Source organism: Acomys russatus, chromosome 32 (genome assembly GCF_903995435.1).
Source record: "Acomys russatus chromosome 32, mAcoRus1.1, whole genome shotgun sequence".
NCBI lineage: Eukaryota > Metazoa > Chordata > Mammalia > Rodentia > Muridae > Acomys > Acomys russatus.
Window position 1 is genome coordinate 43,972,837 of NC_067168.1, and position 18,888 is coordinate 43,991,724.

At 42.6% G+C, this 18,888-nt stretch overlaps 1 protein-coding gene across 3 annotated transcripts in view; it reads left to right on the forward strand.

Annotated features, from left to right (window-relative positions):
- Golga4 (golgin A4) overlaps positions 1-18,888 on the forward strand; it is an 85,590-nt gene that overhangs the window by 25,707 nt on the left and 40,995 nt on the right. For all 3 annotated transcript variants that reach the window (XM_051140551.1, XM_051140552.1, XM_051140553.1), the window contains 8 exons: positions 293-604; positions 3,220-3,267; positions 5,489-5,545; positions 8,365-8,463; positions 9,009-9,141; positions 10,793-10,977; positions 11,266-11,349; positions 12,997-13,144. In XM_051140551.1, coding sequence (XP_050996508.1) covers positions 293-604; positions 3,220-3,267; positions 5,489-5,545; positions 8,365-8,463; positions 9,009-9,141; positions 10,793-10,977; positions 11,266-11,349; positions 12,997-13,144 — 1,066 coding nt within the window. The remainder of the gene's footprint in view (positions 1-292; positions 605-3,219; positions 3,268-5,488; positions 5,546-8,364; positions 8,464-9,008; positions 9,142-10,792; positions 10,978-11,265; positions 11,350-12,996; positions 13,145-18,888) is intronic.

The following is an 18,888-nucleotide window of genomic DNA, read 5'->3' on the forward strand; positions in this document are numbered from 1 at the left end:
GAGGGTCAGCCCAGAAACATGCTTCCTTTTGTACAGATGGGCAAACTGAAGGGCAGTGACTTAGTGAGGGCACTGGCAGTGCTAGGCAATGGCCCAAGAGTTCTCTCATTGCAGGTCCAAACCTTGTACAGAAATTGCCAGTGTCTTTCACTGCTCAGAACACAGTGTTTTGTATTACTTACCTGGAATGCAAATTGAATCATTAGAGCTGTTGCCAGACCCCTGCTGGTGACGGTGTAGTAGATGTTGGAATTGTGTATTTTAACTCCTGCTTTGTTGGCTTTGGTTACAGTCAGGTGACACACAGACTTTTGCACAGAAGCTCCAGCTCCGAGTACCTTCAGTGGAGTCTCTGTTCCGAAGTCCCATAAAGGAATCTCTATTCCGATCTTCTAAAGAGTCTTTGGCCCGAACATCTTCCAGAGAGTCCCTGAACCAATTTGACCTGGACTGTTCTGCTGCCACCTTTGACCCACCTTCTGACATGGAGAGCGAGGCTGAAGACACACCAGGGAATTCAGACAGTCTCAACAGAGAGCAGTTGCTTCAGCGGTTACGAAGAATGGAGCGAAGCTTAAGTAGCTACAGAGGGAAGTACTCAGAGGTAGGGCACTGCCTGGCGCTGCTCACACAGAACACGCCCCCCTGACCTGAGCCTGCTCACTGAGGGCAGGGAGTCTGTGGCAGGGCCTAGTTCAGATCTTCCTGTGGGGCAGATGCCTTTAGTGGCTGACGTTTGGAGGTTATGTGTATAGCCTTCTAGTTCTCACAGTCTCTGCAGTGTCTATGGACACCTGGGCAGAGATCATTCTCCCTCTTTTCTCTATTCCCCATGTTCCTCGTATCTGACTAGACTACCTTCAGAATGACCGTGGCTTACACACTGTGATGACTCCAAAGATTTGGCTCATTTTCATTGTACCAATATTTAAGTTAAAATTTTTCATTATGTAGTGTGTGTGTGTGTGTGTGTGTGTGTGTGTGTGTGTGTGTGTGTGTGTGTGTGCGCGCCATAGCACATGGGAGGAGAGGTTAGAGAAAATCTTGGGGTGTTGGTTCTCTCAGTCTACCATATAGATAGCACGGATTGAACTCAGGCACTTAGTGACCATGGCCATAAATGCCCTTACCACTGAGCCATGTTGCCAGGCTCAGTTTTTATCTTTTTAGACACTTAAATTTTTGCCTAACATGACTCTAAAAAATTTAAATTTTATTTTATGTATGGGTATTTTGTGTGTATGTGTGTGTGTGTTTGTGTGTACATGTGTGTATACACCACTTATATGCTTGGTGCCCTTGGAGGCCAGAAGAGAGCATCAGATGCCCTGCAACTGGAGTTATGACACAGTCAGTTGTCTACTGCCATGTGCATGCTGGGAATTGAATCGGGGTCCTCTCAACGCTTAAGAGCTTAAGAGCAACCACTGAGCCATCTCTCTAGCCTCCTAACTTGAATCTTACAACTATTAAATCTTTAAAGACTCTGTTTGGTGTAAGGGAGGAAGTAAAAAGCGCTTTCCTTTTTTGTTTTGGTTGGTTTTGGTACTTTGTTTGCCTCCCTTGAGTCTCTTTCTGTCAGGTGCAGTTAAGAAATTCTTCTTTGCTCGCTCACTTCTCTCCCTCCTCTTTCTCCTCTCTTCATTTGTCTCTTTCTCTCTCTCTGTACCCCTTCTCCCTTTCCCTCTCTCCCCATGCTCATTTAATAAACTTCTCCATATCTAATTTAAAAAGAAAGAAAGAAAGAAAGAAAGAAAGAAAGAAAGAAAGAAAGAAAGATTCTTCTCCACACTCTGGGAGGCAAAGGCAGGTGGAAGCAAGTCCAGGACAGCCAAGGCTACACAGACAAACTCTGTCTTGAAAAACAAAGACAAAAGCAAAAAGAAAAGAAAAATTCTTCTTCAGGAAATATTTTGTGTTTATGGCTTTTGTTGTCCATACTCAAGACACATCATTTTATTTTGAAATGGCTAATAAATCAACCTCACATTCAATTTTAATAAATACTAAACTTCAGGGTTAGGGTGTAAAGATAGTCCAAGGTGAACTACAGCCACAGAGCAGTCAGCAGAACCTGTGCTTTGTTCTCAGTCACCGTGGGTGGTCTCCAGTCTAGGCTGTCTTAGAGTCAAGCAGCTGTCCAGGAATAAGGAGGCTTTGTAACCTTTGCCTGTCCCTTTCATGGCTGCTCTAGGCACCTGGGTGGCTCCTAACTCAGGAGCTGCTCTTCCTCCCACCCCACCTCTGTTTTTGGACACAGCAACCTCTTCAGCCTACAGGTAACAAGGGGAGCCCCGCTCCTAATCCTTAGGCCTCTTCCTAGACTCCCGTCTCCTTTACACAGCTGACTGCCTCCAGCATCAGCAGTGGCATTTAGGAGCAGGGAGATGTGTTTACTAGGCCATGCTTCCCAGGAGCGCACTGAACACCATGGTCGGCTGTGTGAGGCTTACAGGGTAAAGACATGTTACTCAGCCAGGCAGTGCTGGCGCACACCTTTAATCTCAGCACCAGGAGGCAGAGGCAGGTAGTCGCACCTCTCGGAGTTCAAGGCCAGCCTGGTCTACAGAATGAGTCCCAGGCCAGGCAGGACTACACAGAGAAACCCCGTCTTAAAAAACACAAAACTAATGTCATTTTATCACTTCATCAACTTGTGTTAGATTGCTTATTCTATTTAGGATTGCTAACTTTTATCTATTGGTTATGTATTTCCTTTCTCAGATTTTTATTATTATAATGTTTAATGTCGTAGTCCAAAACAAAAAAAGTCACCTAGAGAGTTTTTTAAAAACAGATTCCTGTCTCCCCACCATAGTCCTTAATTCTCAGTGAATCAGTTTTGGGTTAGGTCCTGGAATTTGTTTCTAGCAAACAGCTGCACAATGCTGTTGGTTGCAGATGTAGTTAGTCTGTGACTATAGTTGGGTAGCCTTCTACCTTCAGGCAAGTTGGCTGCAGTTCTCACCTATAAATTAGGTGTTGAAATCTAAAGATGTATGTGGAAATTCACTGACTTATAGTAAATTTACAGCTTATATTTTAGAAACAGATTTGCTGTGTTATTAGTTTTGTTATGGATTGAATTAGGGTTAATTGTCTTTATAGGACTCTTCTGATTGGTGCTTGATGTTTTTATAAAGAGAAAAGTCTTAGCAGCAGTTAGTATAATGAACTGTATTTATTGTAAATAACTAAGGTTATCTTGGTTTGTTTTAGCTTGTCACAGCGTATCAGACTCTTCAGAGAGAGAAGAAAAAGCTACAAGTAAGTGATTTATTGACCGTTGTTGAGTCATCTGTGATTTTAAAGTTAGAAAGTTCTCATAGGAATACATAGGAATATTAACTCTCTTTTTATCTGTTTGTTTACTTATTTATTTGTTCATTTATTTATTTATTTTTGAGACAGGGTTTCTCTGAGTACCTTTGGCTGTCCTGCACTCACTCTGTAGACCAGGCTGACCTGAAATTCACAGTGATCCACCTGCCTCTACCTCCTAAGCATTGGGATTAATGGTGTGCGCCACCACACCCGGCTAACCCTCCTTTTAAATTAGTCTGTGTGTTCCAGATTTTACTATTACTAGAGGTTTGACAAAGAGTGCGTTATGGAGGCCCCAGAGATGTTTTCTAGGTGGTATATCCTAGCTCCCTTGAGTTCCAGGTCCCCACTGTAGAAGAGATTTCGATTTAGGACATCTTTCCCTCTTTGGAGCACTTTCCCTGCTGCTTCGGTCTGCGGGGGTGCCCCTTGTTAGTGTACAGACATTCTGAGCTCTACAAGTGCTTTCAGGTACTCAGTACTTGGGACAGTTCCCAGGCACCAGCTGCTGCCGCCTTGGATTTGGATATAGCGTTACATGAAACTATACAGTCTCTAAGGAGTTTTTTGACTCTTCTAGTGTCCAAGCCCCTTAGCCCTTACAGTGTTGTATAGCTCTTCTCTCATCAGCTCCAGCTGCCACACGTGTCCCTGGAATTCTTTTGTTTTTGTTTTTTTGTTTGTTTTTCTTGAGACAGGGTTTCTCTGTGTAGCCTTGGCCATTCTGGACTTGCTTTGTAGACCAGACTGGCCTGGAACTCAAAGAGATCTGCCTGCCTCTGCCTCCCATGTGCTGGGTTAAAGGTGTGCGCCACCATGCCTGGCTCCTAGAACTCTTCATTGCCCTCTTGTCACTAGTGTTATTGCTGCCACTCACCGTGGCTACCACTGTGCTGCCACTTCAGCCATCTCCCTGCGAGCAGCTCAGCACTTGTAATTAATGATAAAGACCACAAGTAGGCAAGGCAACCCCAGCACCCAGGATCCTGCTACTGAGCATGATACCAGCACCCAGAACAGCACAAGAAGAGCCACACAGTATGTGTGAACCCGGAAGGTGTGGTCATAGTGTCTGCACCAGTCACAGCAGACCTTCAGTCAAACAAGGGACCACATTTATACCATCAGTCCCTCATGAGAGTTAAGGGTTGTATTTGCACCAGTCATATGCTTTCTGCTGGGTCACTAGGGCAAACATCCTTTTTTCTGCAAATGGCTTCCGGGCAACTACAGTTTACTTTTTGCTTGTAGGGGCAAAAAGGTTAGGACAAACTAAACCATTGTAGATAGGACACAGACCGTCAGGAGCCAGAAGCTCCTGAGTGTCTGTGAAGTGCTCAGAGTAAGGGTGCTGTCTGAGGGGTGTCTCGCTTACTGCTTGGCTGATAGTCTTTCATTGACATGGGGTAACAGGGAAGGGTCTAAAGCTGCCAATATGCCCCATTGCCCCAGCTCCCAACATTTTATCTTCTTTAAAAGAATAAACACTAAAGGTGTTATAATAAAAGTTTATCATTAAGTTTAATAGTAGTCTAAAACATTTAAACTCAAAGAAGCAGATCCCTATAATCTGCATTGATAAGCAGACATTTTGTTTACCTGTACCCTCTTATTTGTTTGTTTTTGCTGCTGTTATTAGGCCCACAAGTCTGAGAAGCCACAAGTTGCTCTGTTTCTTTTGTTTTCCTGAGGCAGGGTCTCTGTCAGTATCCTGATTATCTAGGACTTTGATTTCTTTTTAATGGGCAGTTACTAATTTAACCATCTGTAATGCTGTTCATGGAAATTAGATTTTTTTTTTAAAGAAAAGTTATTTTACATAAACCTTTACACTGGATAATGATAATTAACAGGGTCTGTGTACTCTTATAAGTGAAATCATTTGCTTCTAAAGTTTGAGCTTACAAGTTTTCTGTTGTTCACGTTAGCATATAGTTCAGTTTGTAATGTGACGTCCATGTCTGTACACTTTAGCAGATGTAACTACTCACATGGCCAGGGTTCAGAGGACTTCTGTGCCATCATAAGTTAGTTCAACAGATTTCCTGTGTCAACATAGCCTTGGGTTTGTTTTTGTTTGTTTGATTGATTGCTTTTGTTTTGATTTTTACTTTTTTGCATGAATTTGCTATATAAATATCTAACTTTTTTTTTTTAATTAAAGGGTATATTGAGTCAGAGTCAAGATAAATCACTTCGGAGAATTTCAGAGTTAAGAGAGGTAAGTTTAGTGATTTGAGAACAGTAATTGAACCTCTTAGTTTAGTAGCGGTTTCACATTGCAAGGCTGGCCTTATGTGTACTAGGAAGTGACGCTGGTCACCAAGAAGCCCAGCGATGAGCTCACACATCATCTCTGTAGTTCTGTCTATGTGGTTTTCCTCTACAGGATGTTGAAATTAATGAAATAAAATAGTAAGTCTACAGTGTTTGTAGCTGGTGTCAACTCCCAAGGCTAACTTGTTCTCACTGCTAAAGAGTCTAGATTTCCTTTTGCCTTTCCTAGTCAACATGGTGGCTGTGGTGCACTAAAATGACTTGCAATTTGGAGTGGTGATTTTTTTCTAGGGTTTGACTGAGCTCCTTGCTGCCACTCTGTGGGCAGCATTTTACCTTTGCAGTGAGCCCCAGTGAGGAGGCTTTTCAGACACTTTGACAGTGCTGGTCTCCGCTCCTCTGCCTTGTCCTGCCTGGAGCCCAGCAGCAAGCTTTCTGCACAACTGCTTTAGTGCTGCTCAGGATGTCTTGTTGCCTGGTTTCATTGTAGTGTTCTTCATGGGCTTCAGTTTTATTTTAAAAGCTTTGAGGCCAGGGATTTCAGGACAAATAAGAGTTTTGAATTCTATGTATTCTTGGTAGACTTTTGTGGAATTTATCAGTTCAAGATATGATGTGTTAAAAGTACAAATATGTTTTAAAAGTAGTAGATTGGTAAATCTAAAAATAGCAATTTTTAGTGTAAGTCTGGGAATCTAGCTTAGTGGTAGACTAGTACTGAGAAGGTAGAGGAAGAGAGGGGGGTGGGGAGGGAGAGAGGGAGGGGAAGAAATGTCAAGCTAAGTTTTTGTGGAGCAGAGCATTCTCATTGAGGGGTCAAGTCATCACATCCCTGTTGTCCTCAGAGCATTTGTTATTTTTAAAGACATATTGTCCATATTACTCATATATGAATTTCTTGTGTCACATTATTGTTTCATTTATATTAAAATTATGTTTAATTTCTAGTCTCTTGTTACATTTTGTATATACCCAGTTCTTACTGTTTTGTCCTTTAAAACATTATAAACACCAAGAATAACCATTGATCCTTATCATACAGATAATGGTAGTCATTCTTCCATGTTTTGAACTAGTACCCTAGAAGAATTATTTCTCCCTATGCTGTGAATTGATGGAGAAGGGACAAAGCCTCACCCTAGTATTCCCAAGTCTGCATTGCTGGTTTGACTTGGAGGACAGCTGGTGCTGGAGAGTGTCAGCTGAGGGTGCAGCAAAGCAGGTCAGGGGAGAAATCACCTGGAAGTTTTTTCAAGCTACAAGAACCTTTGCTTTTCTTAGAGGGACAAACAATGTCTTTTTTTCTTTAATGTATTATTCTTTTTTCTTGCATTTTGGGAATAATAATAAATGAAGGGAAAAAAATAAGTAAATAAATAAATAACCAATTCTGTTTGGGACAAGAAATTCACTGTCTAGGTTTATGTACTTAATGATTAGATACACCTAGCAATGGATAACAGACGTGTTTGAATTCAGAGAATGGATATTAGAGGTGGGCGCAAGTTTTGAGGCTGTTTATAATGGTATTTTATCTAGAGACACAGAATACTTTTTTTTTTTTTGTCCTGCTGCATATCATTCTGCTAAGGAGTCCCTCACTGAGGGAGCTATCCTCAAGAAAATGGGGCGTGGACCTCTGCTTTGTTAATAGATGGGTAAGCACATGCGATATTCCTTCTTGCTGCCTGTTAGTGATCTTAGGTGCAGGGAGGAATACAGGGCACTTTTGTAGAAGACAATGCCTTGGCATTTTGAGAATTAATCAATTTGAAACAGTGCAAGAATCAGAAGTTCCTTGTAAGCCCTTGAGTAGTGTCTAGACAGACTCTAGCAGATCTGTGAAGACAGATGAAATCAAAGGGCGGTGACATGAGAAACCTCTCCAGAGCCCTGTTGATGGGAATTACAAATCTAGATGTAGAGATCTGGGCTGTGTCCATAGTTGTAGATAAGAGAACACAAGCATGAGATAGAGAGATAGAATTTAGAGAGAGAGAGAGAGAGAGAGAGAGAGAGAGAGAGAGAGAGAGAGAGAGAGAGAGAGAGATATTTAGGGAGTTAGTGAGATAGCAACCCGAGAACATTAAGGGAGTTTGGTGTCCTAGCTATGTATTCTAGCCACGGGTCTCTAAGGAATTGTGACTGAGGGAGAAACAGAGAGCACACAACTGTGCCTGTATGGATAGAGAGAGTTTGGAAAGGAAAAAGAAGAGTGGAGCTAGGAGGATGTGTGGTGAGCAGGTGCCGAGACTGAGGAGGTCATTCTTGTGCCTGGTGCAGCAGAGATAAGTATTGTATTTGGGGTTAACCACCTTAAGAAGTAGTATTTGCAGTGATATCAAGAGCTGGAAGTCTTCTTCCTTGCTGGGCAGCCAGTTAGTTCATCCCCTGCACTGTGCAGCTGGGAGTGTGTGTGACTCAGGCTGTGTGGAGGGCACTGCTGGTGTTCTGCTGGCCTGGCTGCAGTTTAGTCCCAAGTTGTACTTTGATCTCAAGCCTTCTTTTTCCCTTGTACATTACTATCTATCATTGCAGTTCTTTAAAAGAGTACATTTTCTTTAGAGACCTTTATATTGTTTAAGAAACAAAATTATTTATTGATGTTAAGGTTTTAAATATTAATATCTTAAACACTAATTCTCTAATTATTCTGTACTTTATCTTAAGAGTGAGTCAACTCTGAAACAAAGCTGTTGTAAACTTGAAGTTTGTACCTTTTGTTTTATATTGAAAACTATCGTAATACTTTTTATGTTTTAGGAGCTGCAAATGGACCAGCAAGCAAAGAAACATCTCCAGGAAGAGTTTGATGCGTGTCTGGAGGAGAAAGACCAGTACATCAGTGTTCTCCAAACTCAGGTAAAAGGGCCAGCAAAGGCACAGGCACCAGGGACACAAAAACGGGTGGTAGCTGGAAAGCTGACGAATTTCAAATGTCAAGAAAAAAAAACACTTGTTTTAAAACTCTACCTTTCTTTCATTGTAACAGTGTGTTTTGTTTATTGTACCTTTTGACTGGTTGTGGTAACCCCACTAATGGCACATGCAACACACAGCTGTACTGTGCTCGCTGCTTTTCTTCTTCACTATAGTAAACATTGCTCACTCAATTTCTTTCCTTCCTTCCTCCTTCTTTCTTTCTTTTTGTCATTTGTTTTGTTGTTGTTGTTATTGTTGATTTGTCTTTTGAGAAAGTTTCTCTGTGGAGCCCTGTCTTGGAATTTGCTCTCGTAGACCATGCTGGCCTGGAACTTAGGAATCTGCCTGCCTCTGCCTCCTGAGTGCTGGGATTAAAGGTGTGCACCACCACCTGGCTTCACTCTATTTCTTAGAAATTTTAAAGAAAATACTTCTGTTGTACATTTTTTTTTCTACTAATGAATTTTTTTTTTTTTTTTTTTAAGGTTTCTCTTCTAAAGCAACGATTACAGAATGGCCCAGTGAGTGTTGACACACTAAAACCTCTCCCTCCAGCGGAGCTGCAGCCAGAGGTGGACGCTGAAAGGGAGAAGACAGAGGATGTCGGGGAGGCAGTGGGTAAGCCCCATTCTTGTCAGGTATAACTTACAAATTAGAGAGCAGGATTCAGAGAGTCCAGGACTCAAGCTGAAGAACAGACTGAGGCAGAAGGAAGGTGCCCCTGACCCTAACGGTTTTTCAAAGATTCAAATTGGTTTAAAAAAAAAAAAAACCACTGACTTTTTAGCTAGGCAGTGGTGGCATGTGCCTTTAATCCCAGCACTTGGGAGGCAGAGGCAGGTGAATCTCTGAGTTTAAGGCCAGCCTGGTCTACAGAGTGAGTTCCAGGACTGCCCTGGCCACATCAGAGAAACCCCTGTCTCAAAAAATTGAAAAAGAAAAACAAACAAACAAAAACAACTGACTTTTTTTCAGGAAAAAAAAAAAAGCAGTTGATTTAAGACTTGAAAATTACACAAAATTTAAGGAGAGCTCACTTTTAATAACTGAAGTATATAAATTATGCCACACTATTTCAGGTTTTGAGACAGGGTCTTATGTAACCCAGATCATCCAAGTTGTGATTTTTCTGCCATAGCCTCCCAAGTCCAGGCTTGCAGGTTTGTGTCCATACCTGCCTTCAGTCTCGGTCCTCCTACAGAGAGACCACCATAGGCTTGGTCCTGTCAGACGCACAGGAAGTTGCTGAGCAGCTAGCTGCCTGTGAGCAGTGAACCTACAAGGCTACAGTTCTGTGGGTGTGAAGATACCCTCGTATGCTTAGGAGATAAAGCTTGGAGTAACTAGAGCTCCTTCCAGGAAGAGATGAGAATGTGACTAGAAAGATGCTTAATAATACTTTTGGGATGGGAGCTTATCATGGCTTGGGATGATTCCCCCTCCTCCTGCACCTCCCCCCCTCCCCACATACTTTGTCTTTTAAGTAAGCTAGATCCAGCTAATGCCAGCACCTGGACCACTAATGGTGTGAGTTTACACTGGGCATTTTCATGTAAACAGAACTTGAGAGTAGTTTGGAAGAGTGCCACTTGGCTTATTATTAATTATTACTGTTGTCACTCTCTTTTTTCCTTATTTGTCTCAGAGGATAGTTAGGTTTGGGTAGAAGACGGCTTTGCAAGGACTGGGCCAGTAGCTCAGTGGTAGAGTGTGTGTTTAGCTTGCAGAAGGCTGAACATAGCTTCCCAAATCCCTGCCCTCCTCACCCCCTAAAAAGTGAGCTGTTCCCAGAATCCTCTTGCATTCCTTAAAAAAATGTTCGTAATTCCATTTCTTTCTTGCTTGCTTTTTCTTTTTCTTTTATTTTTTTCCTTTTTTTTTTTTCTTTCTTTCTTTCTTTTTTCTTTTTTGAGACAGGGTTTCTCTGTGTAGTCTTGGCTGTCCTGGAATTCTCTCTCTGTAGACCAGGCTGGCCTTGAACTCACATAGATCCACTTGCCTCTGCCTCCCGAGTGCTGGGATTAAAGGCATGCGCCACAACGCCTGGCAATTCTGTTTCTTTTACTTATTGAGTGTCTGTGAGTGTTTATGTGCCGTGATGAGCATATGGAGGTCAGAGGATTGCTCACGGTTGTTGTTTTCACTCCACCTTGTGGGTCCTGGGGCTTGAACTTGGGTCATCAAGCTTGCAGCTAGCACCTTCCCCGATAAGCCTTCTCACTGGTCTGGTCACTTGTAGTCTGCCTGCTTATGCTGCTTTACCTCATAGGAGGTGGAGCTTCCGTTAAAACCCTGGAAATGCTCCAGCAAAGAGTGAAACGTCAGGAGAATCTGCTTCAGCGTTGTAAAGAAACCATCCGGTCTCATAAGGAGCAGTGCACACTTCTGATGAGCGAGAAGGAAGCCCTGCAGGAGCAGCTGGCTGAAAGGCTGCAGGAGCTGGAGAAGATGAAGGTGAGTGAGCACCGAGCTCTGCTCTGCTTAACTGTAAAGCCAGGCTGCAGGCTCCTGCATGGCCTGTGCCTCCTCTGGGAAGCCGCCTTCACCCCCCTGTCCATAGACAGGGTGGAGAGGGGTGTCCTTGTGTGAGCACCCCAGTGCTCTGGGGTTTATAGCATTTACATACATTTGAGACTTCCTGCATACTCCCCATTAGAGAGTAAGGTTTGTCTAGATTAGATAAGTCCTCATGTGAGGCAAAGCTTTATTAGAGATGGAAATGAATTTCTAAAACTTTTTTAGGAGCTTCATATGGCTGAGAAGACTAAACTTATCACTCAGTTGCGTGATGCAAAGAACTTAATTGAACAGCTTGAACAAGATAAGGTAAAATTCCCAAATGTATGAAATTTGTCAGGGGCCCCCAAATTTGCCTTGAAAGCAGTTAGAAGCATTTATAGATCTGCTTTTCAAAATTTTGTAGCTGCTTCCATGAAAACTAATTTTAATTTCTAGATGTGTATGTAGTATTGGCATTAATAAGCCTGATTCTCTGATTCCTTAGTATTAGTCAGCAGTCTTAGCTGGTAACAAAGGAAATCTGTGTTTGTAGTACAACCCTGTTTCTCAGAGAGAAATTAAGTTGCTTAAAGGTAAGGGAGGCCGAGCGTGAATGGTCTCAGGGTTTTCTTCAGTGCATTGTAGAAGTAGGTTGATCATTTGGATGAGTCGTCTGGAAAGTGAAGACGTGGTAACATATACATCAGCATAAAACTCCAGGCTGCCTAGGTCATTGAGGCCTGAGGAAGGGCTGAGCACACTGCAGCCATTTGGAGGTGGAGATCGGCTAGGCCTAGCAGACACCTGGGAGACCACAGGTGCACGAGCAGCCTCGCCCTAGCAGACACCTGGGAGGTCACAGGAGCACGAGCAGCCTCACTCTGCCCTTTTGTAAAACAGCTCCCTGTTCTTTTCACATCTTGGCTCATGAATGTAGTAGTTTAACCTAGTTTGAAACAAAGTACTCTTCATCTTCTCACAAGTTCAGCCACCTGGTGGTCATCATATCCTGCAGTTTACCTGTAATTCGTGGTACCATCTGCTGTCTAGTCACTTTCTGGTTTTTCTTATTCTCTCATAGATTTTTTTTAAATGAACAAGTAAACTTTTATTGTAATTGAGATGATTCTTAAGATTTCTTATAATTTGTAAGCTTAATTGTCTTTCCTCTCTGATACTTGCTTTCCTTTGTAACATGTGTTGTGAAGACAATGGAGGCCCACTACTTTGTTTTAAATTTCCTTAACTGTGCCTTAGTTTACAATAGCTTTGGCCATCTGGAAGAGTCATACTCCAAAGCGGGGGTCAGTGGGCCCTGCAGGTAAGAGCGAGACTAGATCAACTACCCAGGGTTTTTGTTTGTTCCAAAGGACTGTTTAACACTTGCTGATTAGATCCTTTCCACACACTGACTTTCATTTCTCTATGGATTCTCCACAGAGGGAGAGGTGGCAGGGACTTTCTTAAGTTAAGAGGATGGAGTGGAGTTACTTAAGTAGTGATGGAGCCAGAGGGAGTCACAGGGAAAAAGGGGAAAGTAGGCGCAGCTGGGCCCAGCCTTGCTCCACCCAGCTGTGGCAGCACCTACCCTGTGTCTGGAATTAGTTATGTGTGAAAACACAGATATTAATTGTGGCTTATTCTAGCCCCGAGTCACATTCAGGGCTAGTATTGTTTGTTACTGTTTATTAACATGCACATCTGTAGCATGACCATAAACTAAATCTTGTAACTGAAACATGTTCTGATGCTTAAGGGACTAAACTTACTATTAAAATACTCCCATATGGAAACACCCTGGTCTGTGGAGGCATAGGGTGAAAACAGGCTTCAGCTTGAGCTACTGAAGAGGTTCTTCCACTGTCCATAGTAAGAGCTATTGTTCTGCCTCCCACATCATTGGAGCTAGCTGCCCTGTGTGTTGGTGATACAGTTTTCTTATGCAAATGCTTTAGAGTCTGCACTTCTGTTCAGGCAATGGTTATAACAGAGACAAAGCGGCAGATGCATGAGACCCTGGAACTGAAAGAAGAAGAAATTGCTCAGCTTCGTAGTCATATCAAACAGTTGACTACCCAGGGAGAGGAATTGCGGGAACAGAAGGAAAAGTCTGAAAGAGCTGGTAAGAATTCAGGGGTTTGTATTTTATATCAGCTCAGAAGTCAAAGTATTTTAACAAGTGAGTTAATTGTTGATATAGATGTTTAACCAGAGTGACCCCTTCTAAGACAGGAAGTGCTTACTGGAGAAGACTTTCATGCTGAGGCCAGGCCAAGCCACAGCCCTCAAGCCAAGGGTGTGGTGTGTGTGTGTGTGTGTGTGTGTGTGTGTGTGTGTGTGTGTGTGTGTGTTTTTCTAAGTTTCTAAATGGTAGAAGAAAATGTGACAGAGAAGACCATATGAGAAATACATATATATAAATATATCCATTACAGACATGTTTGCTGACTTCTGCTTTAGAGTATTAAAATCCAGCTTTCAGGAACTCACAAGTAGTCATAGCATGGGGCTTATTTAAGATAACTGCTTCCTTACAGGTGATAAAGGGTAAACAGAAAGCACAAGGTATATATCTGCTTCCACTGGTATCAGCAAACTGGTAATCGTATTAGCTGAATGGAATTCAGGCCAGAGGAATGTCATCACATTCAGGACTAAGTGGTGCTAGAAAGGTGAGGCGGCAGGTCAGGAAGGGCCTCGGTTAATGAGCAGAGTGGAACTAAGAGAGGTGGGGCAGCAAGTGTCAGTCACTGCAAGCTTGTGACCAGACAGGGGTCACACTGGAAACCGTGTTTGCTGAAGTGGGTAATGCAGTAGAATGTGAAGGAGCTGGCCTTTGGAATGTTAAAGGTGGGTAGCTGCAGCTAAATGTCTGCACATAGACCATAGGAAGCAGTGTAGGTGTCACAGTGTGACGGACGCTTGTATTTGATGTGCGAAGGAAATGAAGTTGGAAGCAGAAGCAGGAAATCCAGGTTTGAGGAAGAGAACACTTTGGCTGCCTAGGGTGTGGTGGCTCTGGGGAGAGGAGCAAAAGAGAAGCCAGACTCAAAATGGTCTAACAGTTTATTTAATAAAGAGAATTGTGGACAGTATAGGTTCTAAACTGAGAAACTGGGGGCTGATTGCTAGGATGTTTAAGACATTTTGAATTGAGTTAGCCATGGATTTTTCAGTGGAATTAACTTGCACACATTTGAAGATTTGACATTGGAGTCGTTAGCCTAAGGTAACAGCCTGCGGTAGCTGTGTGCAGAGGCTGATACAGGCTCCAGTAGGGTTTCTGGTGAGGCCCAGAGCCATTTGGTTAGTGTTTGTGGCTGCAAGTGCTTGTAAGTACTACTTCCAGCCAGCAGTGCTTACTGTCTGCGAGCAGGGCTCAGCTGCCAGTGATGCGCTTCTACTATACTGAGTCCTTCATTCTGTCGAATGGGACCATTGTTATTCTCACTTTATAAACAGGATGACTCAGGGCTGCGTTTTAAGTAATGAGTCTCCATTGACACACAGAAAGTCAATGTGTAGTTGGGATTTTAACCTGAGCATGTGGCTCCAGAGTGTTTGCTGAGTGGTCCTGAGTTTGACTGATGGAAATAGATGAGAAGAAAGAAGTTGCTCAGCATGTTACAGGGGCTGTAAGTGATTAGGCATTAGGGAAAGTACAATAGATGTTTCATGAAGTTGGGGAGAGTGGATAAAGTTTTATAATGGCCTTTGAATTTGATAAAGATTTGGTTTCTAGGACACAGTTATGAGAAATGGTCTTAGTATAAGGTACCAAAAAGGGAAATGGAGCCATGTCGGCGAAACATTTGGTTAATACCACCTGAGCTCCTAAATGCATGTCTGTCTTTTTTGTGTTGTTTTATGAAGTGAGCTGATGATTTTACTTGATGAACTTGTTCTCATTAAACATAAGAAATTTTCCTCTCAAGGAGGAATAGTTACTTTAAGAATCTAAGCTCCTGAAAACAAACATTGTGAGATACTGGAGACAGGTTTGCTTTCATTGCACAGAAGCCCAGTGCAGCCTCAGTGTACAGAAGCCATGTTCAGCCTCAGTGCACAGATGCCCAGTGCAGCCTCAGTGCACAGATGCCCAGTGCAGCCTCAGTGCACAGATGCCCAGTGCAGCCTCAGTGCACAGAAGCCCAGTGCAGCCTCACTGCACAGAAGCCCAGTGCAGCCTCAGTGCACAGAAACCCAGTGCATAGAAGCCCAGTGCAGCCTCAGTGTACAGATGCCCAGTGCAGCCTCAGTGCACAGAAGCCCAGTGCAGCCTCAGTGCACAGAAGCCCAGTACAGCCTCAGTGCACAGAAGCCCAGTGCAGCCTCAGTGCACAGAAGCCCAGTGCAGCCTCAGTGTACAGATACCCAATGTATAGATTCCAAGTGCAGCCTCAATGTGCAGAAGCCCTGTGCACAGAAGCATGTCAATATCAGAAGAGTACAAATTAATAAACATTGAGGGAGAGAATAGATATTTAATATTTAATATATACATTGATTTTGGAAAGCACCAAACAACATAGTTGCATGTACTTCTGTCTGTAGTCCTAACTATTAAGTACTATGGTAGAAGTTTATAGCAAGACTGGTTCTGCACTGAAGACACATACATTAAATCTGTAATGAAACCTAGTTCTGCATACCAGCTGCACCCCAGCTGATGGTCTTAGTTGAGGACTGTCTAACAGAAATTGGTTCTCAGTTTCAAGTGTAAAGCACAGATACTAAGCAAAACAAAACTCTAAACATGGAAGACAGTCAATGTCCAGCAAACAGAGCTTCCATGAACAACTTGTGATCGTAGTCAGTTGCTTTGTTGAATATCTGTCTTCTGTCTTGAGTAAAGTCTTTGAACAAAGGAAACGGTAATATCATTACAGTTGGTTGTTGGGATTTTAAAAGCAGATGTATCTACATAAAATTGTTACCAAAGAAAAGAAGCTATCCTGATACATCTTCCACTGCAAGGAATTTGATTTTGAAAGTATTTCTGGAGGTGTGACTGTTGACTCCTCACTGAGTGTCAGCACTGACTAAAGGACTTCTTACTGCTTCTCTTGAGGCACAGTGCACTCACTGCTCATAAGGAGTTTTCTGTAAGCTAATGCTGCATTATACCTAATGCATTATAAAGTCCAAGTCAGTCTGACTTATAAAGAATTCTGTTTCAAATATTAAGGCATGAGCTAGGGACATGCTGAGTGAATTAAGCACTTGCCTCAGAAACCTGAGAAACACAGTTCAGATCCCCCAGAGTCCATGCAAAAGCCAGGCCTATATGGCTGGAGCCTATAATCCCAAGATGCAAGAGACAAGATCCTAGGACTAACTGGCTAGCTGGACTGGCTGGTTAGCTGGACTGGCTGGTTAGCTGGACTGGCTGCAGTTAGCCAACCCCAGATTCAGTGTAAGACCCTGCCTCAGTAAATAAAGTGGAAAGGAATTGAGGATTTGATGCCATCTTCAGGTTTAAACACAAATGTGCACATTTATACATACCTATGTATGCCCAAATATGTGAGCACACATGCACACATATCACATACACATGTGTAAAAATTGCTAAGACATGAGTGTGATGATGTGCTTGTACCAGGACACTACAGTCTGCTTCTAGCACTTTAACTGTCTCCTGGGAATGCCAGTGCTGTTCTGAAGTCTCTCACTACAGCACTCTTGCTTTGTTCAGAATTACTCATGTTAACAGATAAGATACAGCCGTTATAAGCACTGTGCAACAACTGCTGATTTCATATCTTTAACATGAGTAGTGAAAATAAAAGTACATTACTGTTTGAGTATATTTTAGTATTTATAGTAATTCATGGTTTTATATTATAATAATATTGTAAATTTAACTGTATGTTTTTATGCCATTTATCACTGTATTAGGAATCATTGTATGTACTGCTGTCTGTACATACGTACAAACAGGTACTAACATGTTTGAATGGTTTGAGCCATAGTGCATGTACATAATTTCCTTGGTAACGGTTCCTCTGTTGATAACTAGCAGCTTAATTTTAAACTTTTGTTAGTTACTTTTAAGTGACTCAGATACAGCTATTGCAAAAAAGAAACCTCAAACCACAGCATTAGCTCTCTCACCAAGGACAGGAGGTGATGATGTAGCTGAGGTGCTGATGCGCTTGCCAGCCAAGAATGGTCTAGCCAACGTCTGCTGCTCCACAGCTTCTTCTTCCTTCACCCTCCTTCACCCCTTCCATCTTCCCCGTCAACCCCTAACACTCAGTAAGAGAGAAAAAAAAGGATAGAGACGAAAGGAAAGAGATGTCCGAATAAGGTCAGGGATTGGAAAGGGGCAACAGTATCATTGGATAGTTCCTGCTGGTTAGGAGCGTCCATCTTCACTGTCAGGGTATCTAATTTCGTTTTCTTGTTTCACTACGAGTATCACTACGTAACAACCCACCCAGCTTCTCAGGGTCCTGGCATTTACACACCCTCTGAGAAGTCCCCAGAATTTCAAACATCACTCAACCGCAGAAACTGTCTGCAGCTGGCAAAATCATGCCCTCACCAGAGCACGGGGCAACCCATAGTCAGCTGCTGGGAAGCAGCCCCAGATCCCCATTGCTGAGATTAAAACGAAAACTTATTCTTATAGATTTCTGTGTTTTTAAAGAAACCAGAGTTCCAGAGTTCTCACTACAAATGGTGAGAAGTTCGGTTCTCCAGCACCTGTGGGAGCTGCCATGGTGGTGTGCACATGTATCCCAGTGCTGGGGAAGTGGAGACCGCGATCTGGGGCTTCTGCCCAAACGCTGCTGGACGGCTCCTGGCCAGGGAGAGACCTTGTTGCAAAAACACAAGTCAGATGGCTTCTGAGGAACAAAGCCTGAGGTTGATCTCTGGCCTCTATGTGCATATACACATGCATGCACACGTGCACACGTGTGCGCACACACACACACACAAATTCTTTTTTCTGACAGTTATGCAGATGGATTAGGAGGTTTCTCAGGGTGCACTAACTTTCATAAGCCTTGTTTCCTTTTTCTATGCCCATCTTTGCTGAGTTTATGTGTTTTAAATGATTGGCTGCATGTAAACATCTGGGTTAACTCATGACATTCTTTGCTTTGTTACTGTCATGGTATATTTTCCTTTGTATGGAACAGCCCGATAAGCCAGGCAGAAGTAGAACATGTGCTTTGGAATCCCAGGGGGAACCTTTGAAATAAGACTTTATCTCTTTAACATGTCCACTTTGTGCATATACAACAAACGAAAACCACCTGTGTTAAGTGCTGTGTTAGCTGTTGACGCTTGTGTGACAGTTCCCTTGAATCTCAAGTCTCACTGAACGTCTTGTTTTTGTGCATCCACACATGCCAATAAGTGAATCCTGGTGCCTTTCCCAAGCCTTGTATGAACAGGACTGGGGTAAGGCTGGCTTTCTTTCTGTTTTTTTCTTATTATGGGTACTTAGAATGAGCCTTTAAAAGAAAATTCCATGTTTCTCAGGCAAAAAAAAAAAAAGTACAAATTGAAGTAGACATTCTGTTTGGAAGTAATTTATTTTTATTTTAATATTAAATGAATATCTGCTAGCAAGATTTGTTGTTTTAAATAGGCTCTTTCTGGGGTTTTGTGTGTGTCCCAAACACTGTCATTATTACTGGAAAGCCTCAACTTCTGGAAGAACAAATTTGTGGCTAATCATTTAAATTTACTTTGCTTTGATGTAATATTTTCCAAGACTGGAGGCTTTTAAGGTATTTGATGTGTTTTAAAAAGTGACATTGCATGGATCTTCAGGCCTTTGAAAGTCAGGACAAGGTGATTAGAAGGAGCCTTGTTGTGTGCTTTGGGAAGTGGCTTAGGAAGTAGCTT